Source organism: Musca autumnalis, unplaced genomic scaffold, assembly GCF_047663935.1.
Source record: "Musca autumnalis isolate F117 unplaced genomic scaffold, ASM4766393v1 scaffold_1, whole genome shotgun sequence".
NCBI classification, from domain to species: domain Eukaryota; kingdom Metazoa; phylum Arthropoda; class Insecta; order Diptera; family Muscidae; genus Musca; species Musca autumnalis.
Genome location: NW_027411644.1, coordinates 185,430,457 through 185,453,608, shown reverse-complemented (window position 1 = coordinate 185,453,608; position 23,152 = coordinate 185,430,457). Strand labels below are relative to the sequence as shown.

Here is a 23,152-nt window from a genome sequence, read left to right as displayed (position 1 = left end):
GGTAGTTCGGTCTCAAAACTCAAAAATTTAATTTTGACCTTGACTTTCTCTGAAACTACTAGACCGAATTTAACCGTTTCAGAGGAGAGATGATTTATCTGTCGAAAAAATTAGGAAAATATCTCTACCAAAGAGTTTCAGAATTTTGACCAGGAAAAAAACGAATCTGAACCACTGTGTGATGCATTTATCTATCTATCCAATAAAGAAGCACATACGTCAAAATTTTGTGTAGAACAGCGTGGTACACTAGGGTTATGGCTTTTTAACCTTTTTTCTCAAAAATAAGTTCCTGTAGTGATAATGGGTGAACTTTTGTCTATTAAAAACTAAAATAAAACGGTGCTCTTGAACTAACTTTAAATGAAAGGAGCTTACACCTGGAACATTTTTTGCTGATTCTGAAACTACAATGTTCATCGATGAAAAAAATAAAAAAACCAAAAAATAGCCGGAGCGCTTTTTAAATAAATCGCGGTTAAAGTTCGCATTTTTAGTGGTTTTTTAAGTTTTCACGATTTTGCTTGGAAACCGCAAGTCCCATCGCAAGTCAAATCGTGGCTGTGAAATTTCTCTACAACATTTCTCATCTATGAACATTGTAGTTTCAGAATCCGCAAAAACTTCTCAGGTGTAAGCTCCTTTCATTTAAAGTTGGTTCAAGACATTTATTCCATTGAAGTATTAAACAAGTGAGCCAAGGCTATAGTCGGGTCGGGGCCGACTACGTTATACCCTACACCACTACCCCTGTTCATAAGCTTTTGACTAATAAAATTCAAAATATTAAAATTGGGATAGCTTAGCGCCTTTGCTCTGAATGTCTTCATTAACACAGGTCAATTTTTTTGAAACGCATTTAAGTGCATCGACAGTACAACCAAAATAAAAAATGGAAAAATGGGATGTATGCCAACCATCTTCTTTCTCTGTTAGACCCCCATCAACCCCCAAAATTTCGTGAGGATCCGATCAAAATTTCGTAGTGTGATTGCACAAAAATGGAAAAAGGGATGCATTGCCGACTATTGCGATATCTCTGTTGTTTGACCACCTATGACAACCTCCTTCACATCGTTGTAAAGGTGATATTTTCTACTTTCCTTGCCAGGTTTTGCTTTCAATATACCTCCTACAGAAGGGAGATATTAACTTTGAAATAAAACGTTGGTCTTTCTTCCAAATATTTTTTTTTGTCACATTCCGACCCCTGAATAATATCCGATCATTATCAAAAATCAAAAGATTTTTTCCTCTGTGGGACCCCCAATAACACCCAAAATTTCGTGACGATCCGATCAAAATTGAGACCTGTATCGTGATTTCCAAAAAAGTGGAAAAATGGGATGTATTACCGAATACTGCGATATCTCCGTTATTTGGATACCTACGCCAACATGCTTTACATCATTGTAATGATGGGAACTTTTACTTTCATTTTCAGACTTTGCTTTTGGAAGATCCCGAATCAAAGCTGTGATATTCGTCATTATTATTAAAATCGCAAAAATGAAAAGTTGTGTTCTATTAGCGGCTTTTGCGATATCTTCGTTGTTTGACCACCTACGACAACCTATGTAACATCGTTGCAAAGGTGATATTTTCTACTTTCATTAGCATTGATATACCCCTTTTAGATGCGGAGATATTCGCTTTGAAATAAAACGTTGACTTTTTCTCCAAATAAGTTTTTTGCCCATTCCGACACCTGAATATTATCCGACCATCACCAAAATCAATAGGCTTCTTTCTCTGTAGGATCCCCATTAGCCACGATCCGATCAAAATTGCGACCTGTAGCGTGATTACAAAAAAATGAAAAAATGGGATGTATTGCCGACTATTGTGATATCTCCGTCATGTGGCCACCTACGCCAACCTGCTTTACATCATTGTAATGATGGGAACTTTTACTTTCATTGTCAGACTTTGTTTTTGGAAGATCCCCAACCGAAGCTGTGATATTCGTCATTATTATTATTATTATTATTCGTTGTTTGATCACCTACGATAACCTATTTTACATCATTAAAAAGGCGATATTTTCTACTTTCATGGCCACGTTCTGCTTTTGGTATACCCCGTATAGAAGCTGAGATATTCGCTTTGGAAAAAAACGTTGTCTTTTTATCCACATAAGTTTTTAGCTCATTCCGACCCCTAAATATTATCCGACCATCACCAAAATCAATAGGCTTCTTCCCCTCCGGGACCCCCATCAACATGCAAAATTTCGTGACGATCCCATCAAAATTGCGACCTGTAGCATGATTACAAGGTTTAGATGGACAGACGGACGGACAGACGGACGGACGGACGGACTGACGGACGGACGGACACACATAGCCAGATCGACTCAGCTCGTCGAGACATTCATTTTGGTATATATAAGTATGGGTCTACGACCATTATTTCGATGCGTTACAAACTTTTTGGCCAAAACCAACTTATAATACCCTCCCCACATAGTGGTGTAGGGTATAAAAAGGTCACGCCTAAACCACTTTGAAATCATAATTTTGTGAAAAAATTCAAATCACTTTGTGCGTAAGCTTTTTATTGAATAGTCTTATAATTAAGGTTTTAACTTAGGTCAAAACTCGTCAAAATATAATACAGGGATATAATGTTGTAAAAAAGTCATAAACTTCGGTTAAGATATAGATACTGTGTTGATGGCTTACAACAGCCTTACTATCACATTTGGTATGGTAGGATAGTGTCGATCAGTTATGAACGAGGAATAAAAATAAATCCTGAATTTTGTCATGTTTAAGATGGCCATTACATCAGTCAAAATGGAAAACTAATAAAAAACAATTTGCAATTCATAAAGATTTAATTTTTTTGTTTTTGAAGCAACATTTACATTTAAACATTCAGAGAGAGATACAATTTAAAACATTTACTTAAGTCTACATTCAATTTTACAATAAATTTTCGAATGAATTTTTTCAATAACGAGCAAAATAAACGCACAAAAATAAACCCTCATCATTATTTGAAAAATAAATGTGAATTCCTCTGGACCCATTGTCCGATAAGGGATTTGCTGTTTGGGATTTGGTATGTCTTTAATTTTGCCAATTTTTTTCAATTCGATATAACTCATATGTAACCAATACTGCGGAAACCCCAACTCGTTGACACGCCTTATGAGTTTATTCAATGGCTGCAGATAATACGAATTCTGTGGCAATACAAAACCCATCATTCCCATATTCTGTAGACACATGCCGCTTAAGCGAAACAAGGGCTGCGCCAGGGATCTTTGCTGGGTATTGTATATATACCACTGGGAATAGTGTACCGGATAGGCATACGAAGTGTTAAATGATGAATGTAGCTGGCGGTATTTATTGTAGTCATCGACAACCTTAATTGATGAAAGAAAGCGTTTATAATTGACACCACGACTCTGTTTGATGAAATCGAAATCATTTTTAAAAACCACAATTTTCAAATTATTCGCTTGTAGATCCTTGATATGACTGACATGTGGGACAAGGGGATGGGTTAAAAATGATTGTAAAATTGCCGAAAATTGTACTGTAACAAGCAGACCGCGCAAAAATAGCACCGTATATAAAATTTTCAAACTTTTCGGTGGGTTCGACTGTAATTGGAAAGAAAAACCAAATACACCTCTGAATATTTTCGTATTCAGTAAGAGCTTGTCCAGAGTTATAGTATATTTTTGATTCCGTTGCAAATACATGATTTTCGTTGCCAGTTCGATTAAAACCGACAACACCACCATGGACAATGAAAACTGTAAAAAGAACTTCAAATTTAAAGAGTGAGAAATAAATTGTTCATAACTCTGAGGTTGTTCGATGGGTACCATTATACACAAGGCTCTCATCTCATAGAAAGTGGACATTATTTTTGAAGTATTGACATATAAAGCTGGTACCAATGATGCCGGTACATCAAAACGATCCCAATTGGCCATGTCAAATATATCTTTATAGAAAGCCGGTCTATTCTCCGCTAGATATTGCTGACATGTCAATGTGGCATTCAGAGATTTTGCAAAAGTTTCCAAAAAACTCATCACATAGCCTATCATGCGAATGCGACCGTTATCGTCACGATATACAGCCGAACGTGGTAACCTTTGATCGGGATAAGTGCGTATTGGACGTCCATACAAATTTGATATTTTGTTGGGAAAGAATTCCGGTATTCTTGCATCGATGCTTCTATTTACAATTTCGAAGCGTGGAAACATTTCAAATGCATAGAAAATCTTTGTCTCACGGAAATTTGCCAACAAAATGATTACATTTATTAGTTTTGTTCGCATACATTCCTGAAACACATGACGCATCACAATTTCAGCGAAGACTTCTGATAAATCATCTGGAGCCAATAAAATAACTCGATTTTGCCTTCTATAATCCAGTGTTAAGGCCAAATAGTTTGTAAATTTTTCCTCTTCTCCATAATTCCAAAATATGAATACCAAAAAGTTTTTGTTTAATTTTTGGCAACCGCGACAAATCAAGGGTTGATAACTGTAAAATATTAGCGTTTTTCCCAAGTCTTCTTGCAGAACTTCAGCAACCGAATTGTGTTTTATATTTTTCTCATATCCACCAATAACAATACAACTCTCAAATCCTTGTTCTCGATCGACTTTTTGAAATAAGTATTTTAGTTGTTGTTTAAATGCATATATTGCTGATTGGTCCTTTTGTAAATTTTCCAGAAGTTGATTTGATGAATTGATTGATTTAGTCAATAGCAGCAACAATGTCAATATTTGTAATAATTGTGAATTTTTGAGATTCATTGTTGAAATAAGCGGTTGGTAGGTCACTTGCAAACTGTTTTCGAAATTGTTGTAACAATATTATTTATGTACAGGGAATGGAGTTTTTCAATATTTTTTTTGTGTAGCTAATCGAAGTTATTATGAATGCAATGAAGGGTAATATAAAACCTTTTAGTGTTCAATTTGTGGATATTAGATTTTTCTAATATTTTTTTCTGCAATGTTAAATAATTAAATTAGCCGTGGACTAGGAAATGCAGCAGCAAAAAAAGGCTTTCACAAATAAGAAAATTTAAAATAAAACTTTTGTAAAGTTGTAACTTTGCTTACTTAAGAGATTGTATAAGAATGTAACTTTTTCGTAGTATTACCTAAAATTGGCAGGATGGGGGCTATGCCAATCCATGTATTATACCTATGTTGAAAAGTTTTTGGTGCAGAAGTTGTGCGACCACTGGAAACCTCAAATGTTAAATTAAAGATAGTTCGATCAAAAAATGTAGCTAAACGGGAGGTGTCGTTATGTGGGGGCTATGCCAAAACATGGATCTATGTTGACAATTTTTAATGGAGAAAGCTTGTGACCTCAAATGTCAAATTATTCTTCAAAAAAATTAGTTAAAATTCTCGAAATACCTAAAATCCGAGGTTCCGTTATATGGGGGCCACACCATGGACCTATGTTGACAATCAAATTACAGGTAGTTCAGTCAAAAAATTTATCTAAACCCCTCAAAATACTGAAATATAACAAATATGGACCTATGTTGACAAATTTTGGAGACGGTGTGACCACTGTAAAATGTCAAATGTCGAAGTACAAGTAGCTCGATAAAAATGTAGCTAAATTCCTCTGAATACCTAAAATCAGGAAGGAACCGTTATATGTGGGGCTACCTCAAAACATGACAATTTTTGATGGAAAAGTTTTGTGATCACTGGGACCCTCAAATGTCAAATAAATGTTTATAATAGGTCTGTTCGTTTACTCAATAAGTTGTACAAATTTGTACAAGTCCAGTAACTTCTTGTAATCGACTAAAGTCTTTTGCGTGGTACTTTAGAGTAAACGAACAACATCCAGTAACAATTTGTTCAAATTGTAAGTAAACGAACACGCCAAATGTTTACAAATATATGTTTACAAAATACATAAAAGTGGGAGGTGCTGTTATATAGGGTCTATGCCAAACATGGACCGATATATAGCCCATATTCGAACTTGACCTGCCTATGGAGGAAAGTAACTTGGGTGCAAGAATGTAGAATTACAGCTCAATTATTGCGGACGTTAGTATGTGTCACCGTGGTTCAATGGTATGCACACCGGCCTTGCACGTTGAAGGTCGTGGGCTCGATGCCCAGTCCGGGCCACATCAAATTTTCATCGGTGGTAAAATACCCCTCAGTAATGTATTTCAGCCATGTAAAACTTCTCTACATGTGGTGTCTTAAGACTCGCCATTCGGACTCGGCGATAAACAGTAGGTCCCTTATCATTGAGCTAATCTGAATCGGGGTGCACTCATTGATATAAGAGAAGTCTCCCTAGTCCCGTCTGGGATGTTTGTGGAACAATTATTATTATATTAGTTTGGTTGCAACAGACGGACGGACATAGCTAGATAGAGTCAGAATTTTACCTTGATCAATGATCGTCGATGAGTCACAAACGGAAAAAACAAACCAACTATACCCTCCATAGCTTCGTTTTCGTACTTTTTAATAGTAAAACTCGTAAAAGAGAGAACTGTAACGAAATTGTCTCACATAAAAGTCTTTTTGAAATAGTTCGGGAACGGAAAAATGGAAAAAACGTCAAAAAACCTGGAACAAATGTCAAAGTCAGCGTATAAACCAATCAGACGCCGGCAACCACTGTACACGTTCAAATTCTTCTAGTAAAAAGTTTTTTAAAGAGAGCGTCATTCAGCGCCATTTTTGTTTAAAGAGAAGTGAACATTTTACAACTTTTTTATGTACGGCAACGCTTTTTCAGGTAAAATGTGTAAAAGTGGTAAAAATTGTAAAAACTTTTTAGTTCTGGAACAAAGCTCATACTATGGTATCATAAACAAAGGTATCATAAACAAAGACTACTTAAAACTTTAGCGCGGAAGATGTATGAAGTTGTGACCTTATATATTGGGCTATTTCGGGGTCCACATTTAGGGAAGCATTGTCTTGTATTGTAGTCAGGATAACAATGACTACACGCTATAGTTAGTCTTGAATCTAATTTTGGCAATCATATCTTTCAATATTTGTGGTATCAACCTGTCACTTTAGTTTGTCCCGGTAGGATTTTTTAGAGCTTATGTCAGGAAAAATGGACATGCCCACAAAAAAACAAAAAAAAAAAAATATATATATATATATAACACTGAAATCAGACTCACATAGAATACCTTTGATGACCTTTGAAACTGCACCTAAGAAAAATGTTTAAACTTTGAGTGAGAGATTTATCCTAGGGTGTTGTCCGATATAGATCTTCACGGAACTCCATGCACATACATCCCCGAAGGGACACTATGTTCACGTTTTGAGAAAATGGGATGATTAATTCGTCTTGCCCACGAAAAAATATGACGTTATAAAGGGACCGCAAAAACAACCTGCTGCAAAAAATCAAAACGATCCGAGACATGATCTTAAATTGAACTTATGCGAACATTTTGGAAATTGTTTGCGAGAGGAAAATATTAGTAGGATTAAAATTAATCTTCTTTGGGGCTACAAAACTTTCCTCAGAAATTTGTGAGTGCAGGTCTACATTTTGATATAGTCCCAATAAAGAGGAACCTTCCAATTTTCCATATGGCTGAAAACTTGGTATTCCCCAGAAATGTATCAGTACAGCTTCACCTTGTTAATATAACACCTATGGGACGATACCGCCGGTTTTCGGTATTTTTAAGGTTTTAGCCTTTTTATCACACTGATATGTCTGAAATTTTGCATGCAGTCTTCTTTCTTCTTTTCTTTCGTTTTTTTATAGTAGGCTGCTTTTTTATAGGGGAGGGTAACCAACCCGGCGCCCAAACCCAAGTTTTTAACATTCTTATTGGTGAACGCCCGACACATTTTAGCTCACTACCTTTAACGGGTGTTAAAGGCAGCTACCCCAGGTGACACCACGGGGAGGTCAGTGTCCAATTGAGATGAGAGAGGGACCAAGATAAATCCCGGCTTTGCCATGATAAAACCGGTCAGGACCGTTCTTTGGTATCTTTCATACAATACAAGGTGCGGTATTCCTCAAAGCAAAGCACTAAACAGTGAGAATTGGATATCCTGTTCTGTAACGGGCCAGCTAAGTAAGTAAAGTAAGTCTTCTTTCTTCTTGGAAAGTAAACGATGCATCTGCTAGTTAGCACCTTCTGACAAGAAGACCAGATATTTACCTTCGGCAAATCTTGGAAAATACCCAAGAGATGCAGATCGACACTTACCATCTTTTTGGCGACTATGGAGCAGCCTTCGACAACCCCTTCGGTTTAAAGCTATTCCAAGCCATGTCTGAATTTGGTATCCCCGCGAAGCTCATCCGGCTGATACCCGGTTCTCAGTTAAAATAGGAACGAACCTCTGCGAACAGTTCAGTGCGAAAAGAGGTTTCAGGCAAGGAGACAGCCTTTGGTTTTACCTCTTGAACATCTTGCTGGAGAAGGTTATACCAGATGCAAACGTAAAAAGAAATGACACAATATCCACAGGTTGTTTGCTTATGCTCACGATGCTGACATCTTGGGTCGATCACTAGAAGATCTGGCAGTAAAAGGCGACAAGACCAAGCTAATGGTATTAGACGAGAAATGTGTCCATAGAGCTCGTATCAACTGTGGAAGGTGGTTCTTATAATTTTGAGGTAGTTGAAGACTTCGTCTACCTCGTCACCCCCATAAACACAACAAACAATATCAGTTGGGAAATTAAACAAGTAAAAAAGCGTTAAGTTCGGCCGGGCCGAACTTTTCATACCCTCCACCATAAAATATTCTGAACTAAAATGGAATAATTATTTTTCATTCCTGTCAGATGATATACATAAAATGTTGCATTCGGTAGGCCATTTTGTATGGTGCCTATATCTAACTATGCATGTTGACAATTTTTGGTGGACTAGAAATTGGGAGGTACCGTTATATAGGGGTTATAATAAAACATGGACCTATGTTCACAGTTTTTGATGGGAGCCTTTAATGTCAAATAACTCCTAATTCGGTTAAAAACTGTAGCTAGAATCCTCAAAATACCGAAAAGCGGTACATAACGTGGGAACTTTGACTTAAAATGTCAAATGTTCAAATTACAGCTAATTCGGTTAAAACTTGTAGGTAAAAATCTCAAAATACCGAAAATCAGGAGGTACCGTTATATGGGGCTATACCAAAACATGTACCTATGTCCATAATTTTTTCGAATATAAGTTTTTTGGTCACTAAGAGCCCTAAATATCAAATTATAATTCGGTCTAGAAATGCAACTTAAATCGTCAAAATACCTGAAATCGGGCGGTAGCGTTATATGGGGGCTATTCCAAAACATTGATCTATGTCCACTCGTTTTGTTATATAAGTTTATTGACACTTAAGAACCCTAAATGTCAATTTATAGCTAAATCGGTCTGAAAATGTAGCTAAAAACGTCCAAATACCGTAAATCGGGGGTACCGTTATATGGGGGCTATACCAAAACGTGGACCTATGTCCACAACTTTTGTTATATAAGTTTATTGACACTTTATAACCCTAAATGTCACATTATAGATAAATCGGTCTGAAAATGTAGCTAAAAACGTCAAAATACCGTAAATCGGGAGGGGGGGGGGATACCGTTATATGGGGGCTATTCCAAAACATTGATCTATGTCCACTAGTTTTGTTATATAAGTTTATTGACACTTAAGAACCCTTAATGTCAAATTATAGCTAAATCGGTCTGAAAATGTAGCTAAAAACGTCAAAATACCGTAAATCGGGGGGTACAATTATATGTGGGCTATACCAAACCGTGGACCTATGTCCACAAGTTTTGTTATATAACTTTATTGACACTTAAGAGCCCTAAATGTCAAATTATAGCTAAATCGGTCTGAAAATGTAGCTAAAAACGTCAAAATACCGTAAATGGGGGGTACCGTTATATGGGGGCTATACCAAAACGTGGACCTATGTCCACAAATTTTGTTATATAGGTTTATTGACACTTAAGAACCCTAAATGTCAAATTATAGCTAAATCGGTCTGAAAATGTAGCTAAAAACGTCAAAATACCGTAAATCGGGGGGTACCGTTATATGTCCTCGGGGGAGCCTGTAACCCCTAGAGGACGCGTCCCCAGGTGGCGGATAGGGGAATGCTTCCCAGATATGGGTGGTAAGGGGGAAATCAAATACCTCTCGCGGACCAACAGGTTGCGGTGTCTGTTTCCACAGTGGGCGGCTGCAAACAGCGTCTGTACTCTAAGAAGAGCGGCTGAAACGAAGACGGTAAACTTTAAACCCATCAGAAGATAAGGGGAAATCACTGATGTATTTATCCCTTGAAAACCATATAACAATGAATGCAGAACAAAACACACGGCCCTCAATCTCCGGTAACTCGAGGGTGCTAAGAATCCCCGGAGGTAAAACCAAAAAGACACTTAATATTGGTACATGGAATATCCGAAGTTTATATGAAGCAGGTAAACTAAACAATACAATAGCTGAAATGGACAGACTCAATGTGGACATACTAGGAGTGTGTGAAACTTGGTGGCCAAACTCTGGAGATTTTATATCTCAAAATGCCAAAATATACTTTTCAGGTAACTCGGATAGAAATCATCGGAATGGAGTTGGCATTATAGTGAAAGAACATATAGCCAAAAGTGTCATCGGATTCATTCCAAAATCTGACAGAACTATGATAATAAAAATATCAGCAAATCCAGTCAACGTTAATATAATTCAAGTCTATGCACCTACAGCAGACAAAAGTAATGACGAGATTTAAACCTTCTACACTGAAGTCGAAGAACTAATTAAAATAACAAAACCGCATGAAATAACCATAATCCAAGGCGATTTCAATGCAAAGGTAGGAAGCGATATAGTTGCAGGAGTAAAAGGAAGATATGGTCTAGGAGACAGAAATGAAAGAGGTGACAGACTCATCGAATTTTGTCAGGAATTTAAAATGAAAATTACCAATACCCTGTTCACCCTACCGCCAAGAAGGTTATATACTTGGAAATCCCCCCAAGATAGAGTCGGCAATGTAATAAGAAATCAAATAGATTTCATACTTATAAACAGGCGACATTGCTCATCTGTAAGAAAGGTCACAACATACCCTAGCGCAGATGTACCATCTGATCACAATCTTCTGATGGCAAAAATCCACATAAAACTAGCACGTCAATCAAAGAAAACACGAAATCGAAAAATTGACATCGGAAAACTCGGAAATCCTACAATAAGGTCTGGCGTTTCTTCTCAAGTCAACACAGAGTTAATCAATATCAACAGGAATGACGTGGAAAATATATGGAACAGTGTGAAGACCACAATCAATTCAATTGCACGTAACACGCTTGGAAACTACACAAAACCAAAAAGTAAAAGCTGGATGACTGAAGAGATACTTCAACTGATGGATGAGCGTAGAAAATACAAAAATAGTAACTACGAGATGTATTGGGAAATCAACAGGGAAATTCAAAGGGAAGTGCGTATAGCCAAAAACAACCATCTTAACAGTCAATGCCAAGAAATTGAACGACTGATGACACTGCACGACGACTTTCAGTTACACAAGAAAATGAAAGAAGCAGCCGGCATATACATAAATAATAATTCATCGGTCCTTTACAATAACAATAATGAACCCGTTTTTGAAACCGCTGAGAAGAAAAACATCTGGAAAGAATATATTCAAAACTTATTCAATGATCCTACTAGATCTGATTATGACTACCGGATATCACAGCAAATGACAGGCGAGGCAATAACAAACAACGAAGTTGAAGATGCAATAAAATCCCTCCGAGAACGAAAAGCCACGGGTCCTGATGAAATACCTGCCGAGATACTAAAAATGATAAATGATAACAATATTGATCTGTTAACGAAACTATTTAACTATATTTATGACACCGGAAAATACCCAGAGGATTGGCTGAAGTCCACATTTATAACCATTCCAAAGAAATCTCACCCCAAAAGATGCAACGACTACCGACTTATTAGCTTGATGAGTCACGCCTTAAAAATTTTTCTGAAAATTATACATAGACGGATATACGAAAAATGCGAACAAGAAATGGGCGAAACACAATTTGGTTTTAAAGAAGCAAAAGGAACCAGAGAAGCACTATTCTGCGTACAAGTGTTGGTCCAAAAATGTAGAAGAGTCCATAAAGACGTTTTTATGTGCTTCATCGACTACGAGAAGGCATTTGACACCGTACAACATGACAAGCTCATTGATATTTTGGCGTCAATTGGAATAGGGGGAAAAGAAATTAGATGCATTAAAAGTCTGTATTGGCACCAAACCGCACATGTTAATATCAACGGAGAAGTGACGGAAGAAATATCTATATCCAAAGGAGTAAGACAGGGTTGTACTCTGTCCCCACTACTGTTTAATATATACTCGGAAAAAATATTCAAAGAAGCAATAAATAACACTAAAGAAGGAATCCTCATAAATAATGCTTATATAAACAATATCAGATACGCTGACGATACTACACTAATTGCAGACAGCCTATCAGGTTTACAAAATCTTGTCACCAGACTAACTGCGTGTAGTGAAAGATATGGATTAAAATTAAACATCAAGAAAACTAAATATATGATAATAAGCAGAAAAAACAATTACGAAAACATGAATATAATAATTCACAACACTCCACTCGAGAGAGTGTCGAGCTTCAAATATCTCGGGTTCTCAATAAATGATCAGTGGGATAACTCCAAAGAAATTAAATGCCGGATAGAAATGGCAAGAGACGCCTTTCACAAATATAGAAAAGTTTTGACAAGTCATGATATTAACATCACAACAAAGACAAGGTTCATAAAAGCCTACATATGGCCAGTACTGTTATACGCAACGGAAGTATGGACTATAAAAGCAGTAGACGTCAAGCGATTAGAAGCATTCGAAATGTGGATATATCGGAGAATTCTTAAAATCCCATGGATAGCTCACGTGCCAAATGACGAGGTCCTACGCAGATTAAACAGAACAAGAGAACTCTTCAATCATATAAAAAGGAGAAAAATTGCATATCTTGGGCATATAATGCGAAACTCAAAATACCACATTCTACAATCAATTCTACAAGACAGTATAGAAGGAAAGCGTAGCAGAGGAAGACAAGAGATGTCCTGGCTCCAAAATATTCAACAATGGACAGAATTCCGAAATGCAGAAAATTTAATAAGTGTCGCAAGAAATAGAGAATTATTTTCTTATTTTGTCAATGATATATAAAATATTATACATGAAATGTAATATGGTCGCTAACATTCGAATATCGAATATGCAATAAAGAAGAAGACCGTTATATGGGGGCTATACCAAAACGTGGGCATATGTCCACAAGTTTCGTTATATAAGTTTATTGGCACTTAAGAACCCTAAATGTCAAATTATAGCTACATCGGTCTGAAAATGTAGCTAAAAACGTCAAAATACCGTAAATCGGGGGGTACCGTTATATGGGGGCTATACCAAAACGTGGACCGATATAGCCCATCATCGAGCTTGACCTGCCTGCAAACAAAAGACGCATTTTCCCAAAATTTCAGCGTCCTATCTCCATTTTTGTGGATGCTAGAGTGATTACCACAGACGGACGGACGGACGGACATGCACAGATCGACTCAGAATTTTACCCTGATCAAGAATATATATACTTTATAGGGTCGCAAATGAGTATTTCAATGCGTTACAAACGGAAAAACAAACTTAATATACCCTCCATACTATGGTGGAGGGTATAAAAAAAATAGAACTGGTTAACAGATGCTACTTTGGCTTAAGTAAGCAGTTTAAAATCAAAGCCACATCTCGTATAACAAAAATAACACCTTATAAACACTGATACTACCTCTTGCGCAAGCAGATAAGGCGAACGACTAAAGCCTATGGTCAACGAGATAATTGGACCATACCAATGCAGCTTTAGACCTGGCAAGTCCACCATTGACCAGATATTTACCCTGCGGCAAGTCCTGGAGAAGACCCAAGAGATGCAGATCGACACCTACCACCTTTTTGTCGATTATAAAGCAGCCTTCGACAGCCCGCTACGTTCAAAGTTATTCCAAACCATGTCTGAATTTGGTATCCCCGCAAAGCTCATTCGGCTTTGTAAAATGACTCTAACTTACACAAGATCTTCAGTTAAAATAGGAAAGAACCTCTCTGAAGAGTTTTTTACCAAAAGAGGTTTCAGGCAAGGAGACAGCCTTTCGTGTGATCTGTGGTTATACGAGAGGCAAACGTCAAAAGAAGTGGCACAATCTACACCAATAGCCTCATGTTATTTGCTTATGGTGATAATATAGACATCATGGGACGATCACTAAAGGAAGTAACCGATACCTTTATGAAGGTCGAAGGAGAATCTGCTAAAGTGGGTCTGGCGGTAAACGGCCAGTTGATGGTGTCGACGCGCAATGCGTCCATTGAGATCGGACTGTTGAAGTTGGTTCCTATAATTTTGAGGTAGTGAAAGACTTCGTCTACCTCGGCACCACTGTAAACACAACAAACGACATCAGTTGTGAAATAAAAAGAAGAATTGTATTGGCCAACAGATGCTACTTTGGCCTAAGCCACAACTCGTCAAACAAAAATAACGATTTACTAAACACTGATACTATCCGTGCAGATGTATGGTTCCGAAGCCTGGGTACTTGCGCAAGCAGACAAGGCACTGCTTGGTGTGTTTGACAAGAAATTCTTTGAAAGATCTATGGACCAATCTGTGTTGACGGTGAATATTGACGTCGTATAAACCTCGAGCTGTATCGGCTATACAACGACATCAGTATATTTAAACGTATCGAGGTACAACGATTGCCTTGGCTAGGCCATGTCATAATAATGAGCGACGAAAAACCCACTAAAAATGCGTATAAATACAGGTATACCGTCTAATAAGCAGAACTGAAAGCCCAAGGCTCTGATGGAGTAAACAAGTGGAAGACGAGATCGAAAAGTGCGGTATTCCAAATTGGAGTCATGAAACAAAAAATTTAGAGGAAAGGACATATTTTCTTAGTGCGGCTTATATGACAAATCTTTTGTATAGGATCACCCAAGTAAGTTAGGTATATACCCCGATTTTACCTCCCGATTTTACGTATTTATTTTGAAGGTTACAGACCCATCGTCCAAATGAAATGACTGTGATATGGTATTTCGAAATTTGTATGGGTAGAAAAAGTCGATGCCGCATTCGAATTAAACCTTGTTTAAAAGAATGTGATATTTTTCCGTTAGCTTATTCCACATCGCATAGGAATAAGCCTCGACGTGGCAAAAGAGCTTAGTATTTTCATAAACGAAAGGTGGTGCAAACATACATACATATGTTCACACAAGGGGAGACTTCTCTCATATCAATGAGTACACGCCGATCCATATTAGCAGAATGTTATGGGACCTGTATTTTCGTCGAGTCTGAACGGCGTAGAGGGTTTGCAACCGCCGAAAATTTTGATGTTCTGGTCAGAGATTGAACCGCAGACCTGTGAGTGCTTATCACTGTACTACGGTGGCGGAGGGTAAAAACAGTGGTGATGACCTGACCGCCGTTTTTACTTCTTTTATATATTCTTTTATAGTGCGTATCGTCGGCTTTCCTTTTTCAAAAAGCATCTTGGTCAGTAAGCTCGTCTCTAACGAGAAATTAATTAAAAATTAATAAAAAACCAGTAGGAAAAGACCAAAGTCGGGCGGGGCCGACTATGTAATACCCTACACCAGTCGAAATATGTAAAAATAGAATAATTAGTACCTGTACGTTGCGAACGGACGGACGGACATGCATAAATCGACTCAGAAAGTGATTTTATGTATATCCCTACAAGGAACTATGGGTCTATCTCGCTTCCTTTTGTATGTTACATACAAATGCACTAACACATAATACCCCTATCACATAGTGGTGTAGGGTATAAAAAGTATATAAAAACTGCAGAGTGCCTAAAATCTAGTGGTACTTTAATATGGAAGCTATACCAAAATTCGGGGCTATATCAAAACGTGGACATATGTATGTCCATAATTCTTGGTGGAGAAGTTTTTTTAATAACCCAAAACAAACATTAAAGTACATTTTTTGAACTCATTAAACTCCAAATGGCAAATTGGATCCATATTTGGGGAAAATCGTTAAAATACCTAAAATCGGGAGGTATCGTTATATGGGGGCTACAAAAAAACATGGACCTATCTTAACAATTTTAAGTGGCGAAATTTCGTGGCCACTGGGAACCACATATGTAAAATTTCAGCAAGTTCAAGCAAAAAATGTGGCTAAGATCCCTAAAATACCTTAAATCGGGAGGTATCGTTATATGAGGACTATACCGAACCGTGGACCTATCTTGACAATTTTTAGTGGAGCAATTTCGCGGTCATTGAGAACCTCAAGTGTAAAATTTCAGCTAGTTTGGGCAAAAAATGTGGCTAAGATCCATAAAATACCTTAAATCGGGAGGTATCCGAACCGTGGACCTATCTTGACAATTTTTAGTGGAGCAATTTCGCGGCCATTGGGAACCTCAAATGTAAAATTTCAGCTGGTTTGGGCAACAAATGCGGCTAAGATCCTTAAAATACCTTAAATCGGGAGGTACCGTTATATGGGGGCTATACCAAAACTTGGACCGATATAGCCCATCTTCGAACTTGATCTTCCGACGGCTAAAAAAATGGTATTCCCCAATTTTCAGCGAAATGGGTCAACAAATGCGACCTGTATGTTGCGAACGGACGGACGGACAGGCATAAATCGACTCAGAAAGTGATTCTATGTATATCCCTAGAAGGAACTATGGGTCTATCTCGCTTCCTTTTGTATATTACATACAAATGCACTAACACATAATACCCCTTACCACATAGTGGTGTAGGGTATAATGACCTTCGCCTAATAGGCAACATTTTCAAATAAAAATAAAAATCAGCTTGAGCAAGGCTGAGGTTCGAACCCACGTCCTTGAAAAACACATGAAAAAAGTGTTGTCACGGCGTGTTAGTGTTCAGAACCAAACTCATACGCTAAGCGTCTGTCATGAAAGCCATTCAGATTTGAACAAAAAATTCAACTTTGTAAAAAACAAATTGCATTTGAAAGAGGAAAAAAGTTAGATGATAGCGAAGCCGACCCACAATCGATGTGTCTGAGGAGCCTTCCTAAACCAAAGGCGAAACATGTCATGTCACACAGTGGTGGTTGTGTGGGTTCGTATCGTCGGCTTTCCTTTTTCAAAAAGCATCTTGGTCAGTAAGCTCGTCTCTAACGAGAAATTAATTAAAAAGTTCATTTATTCGTGCAACAGGAAACAAAACTCCGAAAGGGAATATTTTTGACTAAAATTGGGCAGCATCATAAATAATAGACCCATAGTTGTAAATCATTTTATCAAAAACAAAAGATTTATTTTGAAAAAAAAAACAAAACGATGTTGGGAATGGTTATCTCCGACTGATGCCTTTTTACTTGTTGATTGTATCTTTAGCCATAATGCTAAATGTACATTTTGAAAAGTTGTTGAAACAAAAAAAAAAAAAAAAATAATAATAATAATAATAATAATAACCGCCCTAAGAAAATCTACAATATTTTTAAGCGCTATCTTTAAAATTGTTAGGAAATCTCACAAATAGAAAGTTAATATATTTACAGCTTTTCACTGCTTAACACGCCAAAATTTTAGGCATGGCTGATTGTTTGTAAATTTAACATTTTTATTGCTAACAAAGAAATCTTTTTTTTGCCGGTCAAATCACATAAACAAATCTTGTAATAAAATCCCAATTATACCAGCAACCTAATGAACTACTATTTCTATGGTCTAGAAATTTTGAATTAAAATTTTGCAGAAATTAGAAACAGGTATTTGAAACAAATTTAAATTTATGAATAAATTTCAAGTTTATTAACCTTTAAACATAAACACTCAGGTGGTAACGTGGTGGGAGTGAGGTACGCACAAAAACACAGACGTCCAATGACCATAATAATGAAATGCTTGAGGTACCGGCATTTTGTCGGACAATACATAATGTGGTGTATTTATGTTAATTTATGTATTATTGTTTTATATACACAAAAACAACAACAGATCTTTGTTATACAATAGAAACAATGTTTACAGTGGAATATGGTTATAATAGACACCGATTGCGAGGAAGACATGTTTATGTTGGATAGCTTCATAGATTTGGATATGTTTTAGACAAATTAGTAGATTTTAATGAATTGTATTCATACTTAAATGTGAAAAGAATGATTCTTAGTTTGTGGAACATTATATTTCGAATTCTTCATACCTCATTCATTACGTTATTATACCCTCCACCATAGTATGGGGGGTATATTAAGTTTGTCATTACGTTTGTAACACATCGAACTAATCATTTGCGACCCTATAAAGTATATATATTCTTGATCAGGATAAAATTCTAAGACGATCTAGCCATGTCCGTCTGTCCGTCCGTCTGTTGTAATCACTCTAGCGTCCGCAATAATTGAGATAGAGTGCTGAAGTTTTGCACCCGAGGGTCTTTTTTCCATAGGCAGGTCAAGTTGGAAGATGGGCTATATCGGTCCTCTTTGGTATAGCCCCCATATAACGGTGCCTCCGGATTTGAGGTATTTTGACGTTCTTCGCCACATTTGCAGACCGAAATAGCTATTATTTGGCACTTAGGGTTCCTAGTGATTAACAAACTTATATTCCAAAGGATATGGGCATAGGTCCATGTTTTGGTATAGTCCCCATATAACGGTACCTCCCGATTTTCGGTATATTGAGAATTTTAGCTACAGTTTTTAACCGAAATAGCTGTAATTTAACATTTGAAGTTCTCAGTGGTCATAAGGAAAAATCGTCAACATAGGTCCATGTTTTGGTATAGCCCCCATATAACGGTACCTCCCGATTTTCGGTATTTTGAGAATTTTAGCCACAATTTGTAACCGAACTATCTGCAATTTGATATTTGAGGTTCTCAGTGGTCATGAAACATCTCCACCAAACATCGTCAACATAGGTCCATGTTTTGGTATGGCCCCCTTATAACCGTACCTCCCGATTTTCGGTATTTTGAGAATTTTAGCTACAGTTTTTAACCGAAATAGCTGTAATTTGACATTTGAAGTTCTCAGTGGTCATAAAACATCTCCAACGAAACATCGTCAACATAGGTCCATGTTTTGGTATAGCCCCCATATAACGGTATCTCCCGATTTTCGGTATTTTGAGAATTTTAGCTGAAATTTTTAACCGAACTAGCTGTAATGATCGGTATTTTGAGAATTTTAGCTACAAATTTGTCTAAGCAAAAATAATCGTCAATATAGGTCCATGTTTTGGTATATCCCCCCATATAACTGTACCTCCCGATTTTCGGGAATTTGCAGTGGTCACGAAATTTCTTCACTAAAATTCGTCAACATGGGTCCATTTTTGAGGGTCTACATTGTTTTGATGAAACTACCCTCTATTTGACTATTGAAGTCAAGGTTTACTCTTTGATATAGCCCCGTAGGTGGTACCTTTCACCTAGCTGAACACATTTTTTTAGATTAGATTAGATAACACTGTGCAACAAAATGGAGGTGAAAGTCTGGGGCACGGAAAATTCCTCTTGGGGAAGAAAGCCTTGGTGAGTATATTATGAACCCCGAAGGATAGATCCGCCATGAGTCGAACTTCCGCGTTATGGAGTGATGAAATTTTTGTTAGAGACCCTGTGGGCCATCAGGAATTTGCGTTATATCTTTGTTCACTGTTGCTTAAGTGCTCTACAAAAACAACAAACAAAGATATAATGCTAATTCATGATGCCTTACAAGGTCTCTTGCAAAAACGTCATCACGCCATAACGCGAAAGTTCGACTCACGGCGCATCTGTCCTTCGGGGTTTTTAATATACACACACCAAGGGCTTTCATCTCCAAAAGGAATTATCTCTGCCCCAACATTTGTGTTCACAGTGTAATGTAAGCAATAGTGGGAGGCAGTAGGAGTCTATCCATTGTCGAAAAGTTGTTACACCTAAAATTGTGAAAGGACCCTAATTATTCCATTTTAATTAGAACTATTTTATGGTGGAGGGTATAAAAAGTTCGGCCCGGCCGAACTTAACGACTTTTTACTTGTTCTTATTCATTCATTATGAAAATAATACAATATCTGAATCGTTAATTTGATATTTCAAATGTTTTACCTTTTGTTGTTGTTCACTATCACGTTTTCAGAATGAAAATATTAACCACCTAAGCATTTTTAATTATGAATGTAATTCGCGTATTTTTATAGTTTTGATGTTTGTTGCTGTTGTTAATATATACACGTGATGCAATTAAAAAAACGGCTTTAATAATTTCATTGAGTAGGGAATTTGTGGTGGGATTTTTCTTTTAAATGAAAGTGATGCAATATCGAACAAGTTTTTGTAATAACTGTAAATTCGAATTAAGACTTGAAGAAATAATAACAGTTTTAAAATAAGTAAATACAATTATGTGGTTATTGTTACTTAAATATTACTTTAAATGGCTTAAAAATCTATATATATATAAAAAAGGATGATGTTAGTTACTACGCTTATAACTCAAGAACGGCTGAACAGATTTTGACAATTAGCATCTATTCGGAATCGTCTCATGACAGAAAAGGATAAAACCTAAAAACAATCGCGAAAACCTGCAAAAAAATGCAAAAAATATTTTTAAAAAATTCAAATTTCCCATACATTTCTTTGGAGCTGTTATTGTTGATTACTTTGTCTTTGCACTTTTTGTCAGTTTTTAGCGATACCTATATATGCACAAACCAAAGACATAGAACTGTAAAGACTGGAAAAGATGCATAATGCACAAATGTTTATGAAACAAAGTATATAAACATTTTACCAACAACAGGGGTATGTTAATGATAAACCCCTCATTAAAGCGAAATTCGGCTTATACAAATTGTAGGAAAGCAAAAAGTTGGACTCAGGATTGTATTCCATACCAGTTTCCAGTTTATTGAGTATGAACTTAGCGGTTAAAATCGCCTGAAATGGCTAACTACACAACAGAATGTTGTTATGATATCGTAACAACAGAGCTTAACTCCATCTATTGACTAATGTTAAAAATTGAGTTTTCCAGTCTTAATGTATTTACATCTTTGCGCAAACTGTATGTGACATTTCATAATTCAGTTTTGTCAACATTTGAAAGTTCTAAATAATTATTTTATTTACTGTAATAAATTTGATTTGAATTGAAATTGTTGTAAAAGAAATACAAAAATTAAATTATAAACAATTATTAGCGATGTGGCGTGCAATCATTTTTGGAGGATTATCTGAAATACTAGATACATTTCAGTGTAAATGGCATTCTTTAAAACTGTGAGTAACGACAAAAAAATGCTTTTTATATACATACATATGTATGTAGTTGTGATATTTTTTCACGCATTACAGCGCCTCGAGAAAATTCGAATAAACTCTATCGAAGTGTTCAAATGGCGAGATTTTGGGCATTAAAATATAAAAATCTGCAAACAAGGAAGAAACCCAAATACGAATTTTTGGTACATTAATCCACAAAAATATGAAATATCGGACATTGTTATTCTATATGGAAACGTGCAGGAAAGGTTTTACCTCTACCGAAGATCATGTATAGCATTATATCCGTTTGCTTTGCATATCGAGGCCACCACCAAAATAGTTAAAATGGCGGTAAGTTTAACCATTATCATTTTAGCCATTTCGGTTGGATAATGTTGGTGAAATGTTCAAAATACCAAAAATCAGTTCTATGGAGACTATAGCAATGCGCGGACCTATACCAACAACTGTCTTCAGGAATCTATACTTATAAAAGAGTTGAGTAATGATGACTCACTGACTGACTGATTCATAATCAACGCCCAGGCTAAACGGCTGGAGCTAGAATCTTGAAATTTTGAGGGAGTGTCACTCTTGGCCCCAAGGTGTCAGATAAGGCTGGATTTTTGGAAATTCGAACTAGAACGGTACGAAAAGTACTAAAAGGTACTAAATATGGTACCCTTAGTATTAGGCAAACGCGAAGAGCTAGAATTCTGAAATTTGGAATGAGGTTCACCGATGGAGAGTTAGAAAGGTGTACCAAAGGGTTCTTGGAAATTCGAACTATAAGTGTACGAAAAGTTACTAAATTTAGTACGATTTGGTATTACGTGAACGGATAGAGCTAAAATCTTAAAATTCGGAATGAAAATCAAGGTTTAGAAGATGAATTGATATAAGGAGGTGGTTTTGAAAATGTGTACTCATGTGTACGAAAAGTACTAAATGGTACTAAATTTGGTACAATTTGAATTTGGGCGAAACGATTCTGAAATTTGGAATTACTATTACTGTTGGAGTGTAGGTTTGAGATATGGAGGTAGTTTTCGAAATTCGTACATATGGGTACGAAAGGTACTAAATAGTACCAAACAAGGTACAATTTAGATTTGGGTGAACGGATGGAGCTGAAATCCTGAAATTCAGAATTAGGATAACTGTCGGAGTGTAGGATAGAGGTATTTTGGAAATTCGTACTTTTGGGTACGAAAAGTACTAAATGGTACCAAATTTGGTACAATATGAATTTAAGTGATCAGATAGAGCTGGAATAGTGAAATTTGGAATTCTTTTGGAAATTCGTACTTATGGCAACGAAAAGTACTAAATTCGTACTTGTGGGTACAAAAAGTACTGAGTGGTACTAAATTTTGTATAATTTGGATTTGGGTGAACGGATATAACAGGCATTCTAAAATTTGGAATTAAGATTACTGTTGGAGTGTAGGATAGAGGTAGTTTTGGAAATTTTTGGTTATGGGTACGAAAAGTACTAAATGGTACCAAATCTTGTACAATTTGGATTTGAGTGATCGGATAGAGCAGCAATATTGAAATTTGAAATTATGATTACTATTGGAGTGTGGGATTGGGATACTTTTGAAAATTCGTACTTATGGCTACGAAAAGTACTAAATGGTACCAAATTTGGTACAATTTGTATTTGGGTGATCGGATACATTTGGAATCCTGAAATTCGAAATTAAGATTACTGTTGGAGTGTTGGATAGAGGTA

At 36.5% G+C, this 23,152-nt stretch overlaps 2 protein-coding genes across 5 annotated transcripts in view; both read right to left on the bottom strand.

The window, feature by feature from the left end:
• The window catches only part of LOC141388811 (Y+L amino acid transporter 2), a 144,376-nt gene that overhangs the window by 38,453 nt on the left and 82,771 nt on the right, over positions 1–23,152 (bottom strand). The window lies entirely within an intron of this gene.
• Positions 1,493–5,636, bottom strand: LOC141388810 (uncharacterized). Its single transcript, XM_073959197.1, has one exon. It carries the CDS (start codon positions 4,796–4,798, stop codon positions 2,906–2,908), a length of 1,893 nt encoding a protein of 630 aa, XP_073815298.1. The 5' UTR covers positions 4,799–5,636; the 3' UTR covers positions 1,493–2,905.

Excerpts from the sequence above, each read along its gene's own strand:
- LOC141388810 (XM_073959197.1), bottom strand. The coding sequence starts at position 4,798 with ATGAATCTCAAAAATTCACAATTATTACAAATATTGACATTGTTGCTG.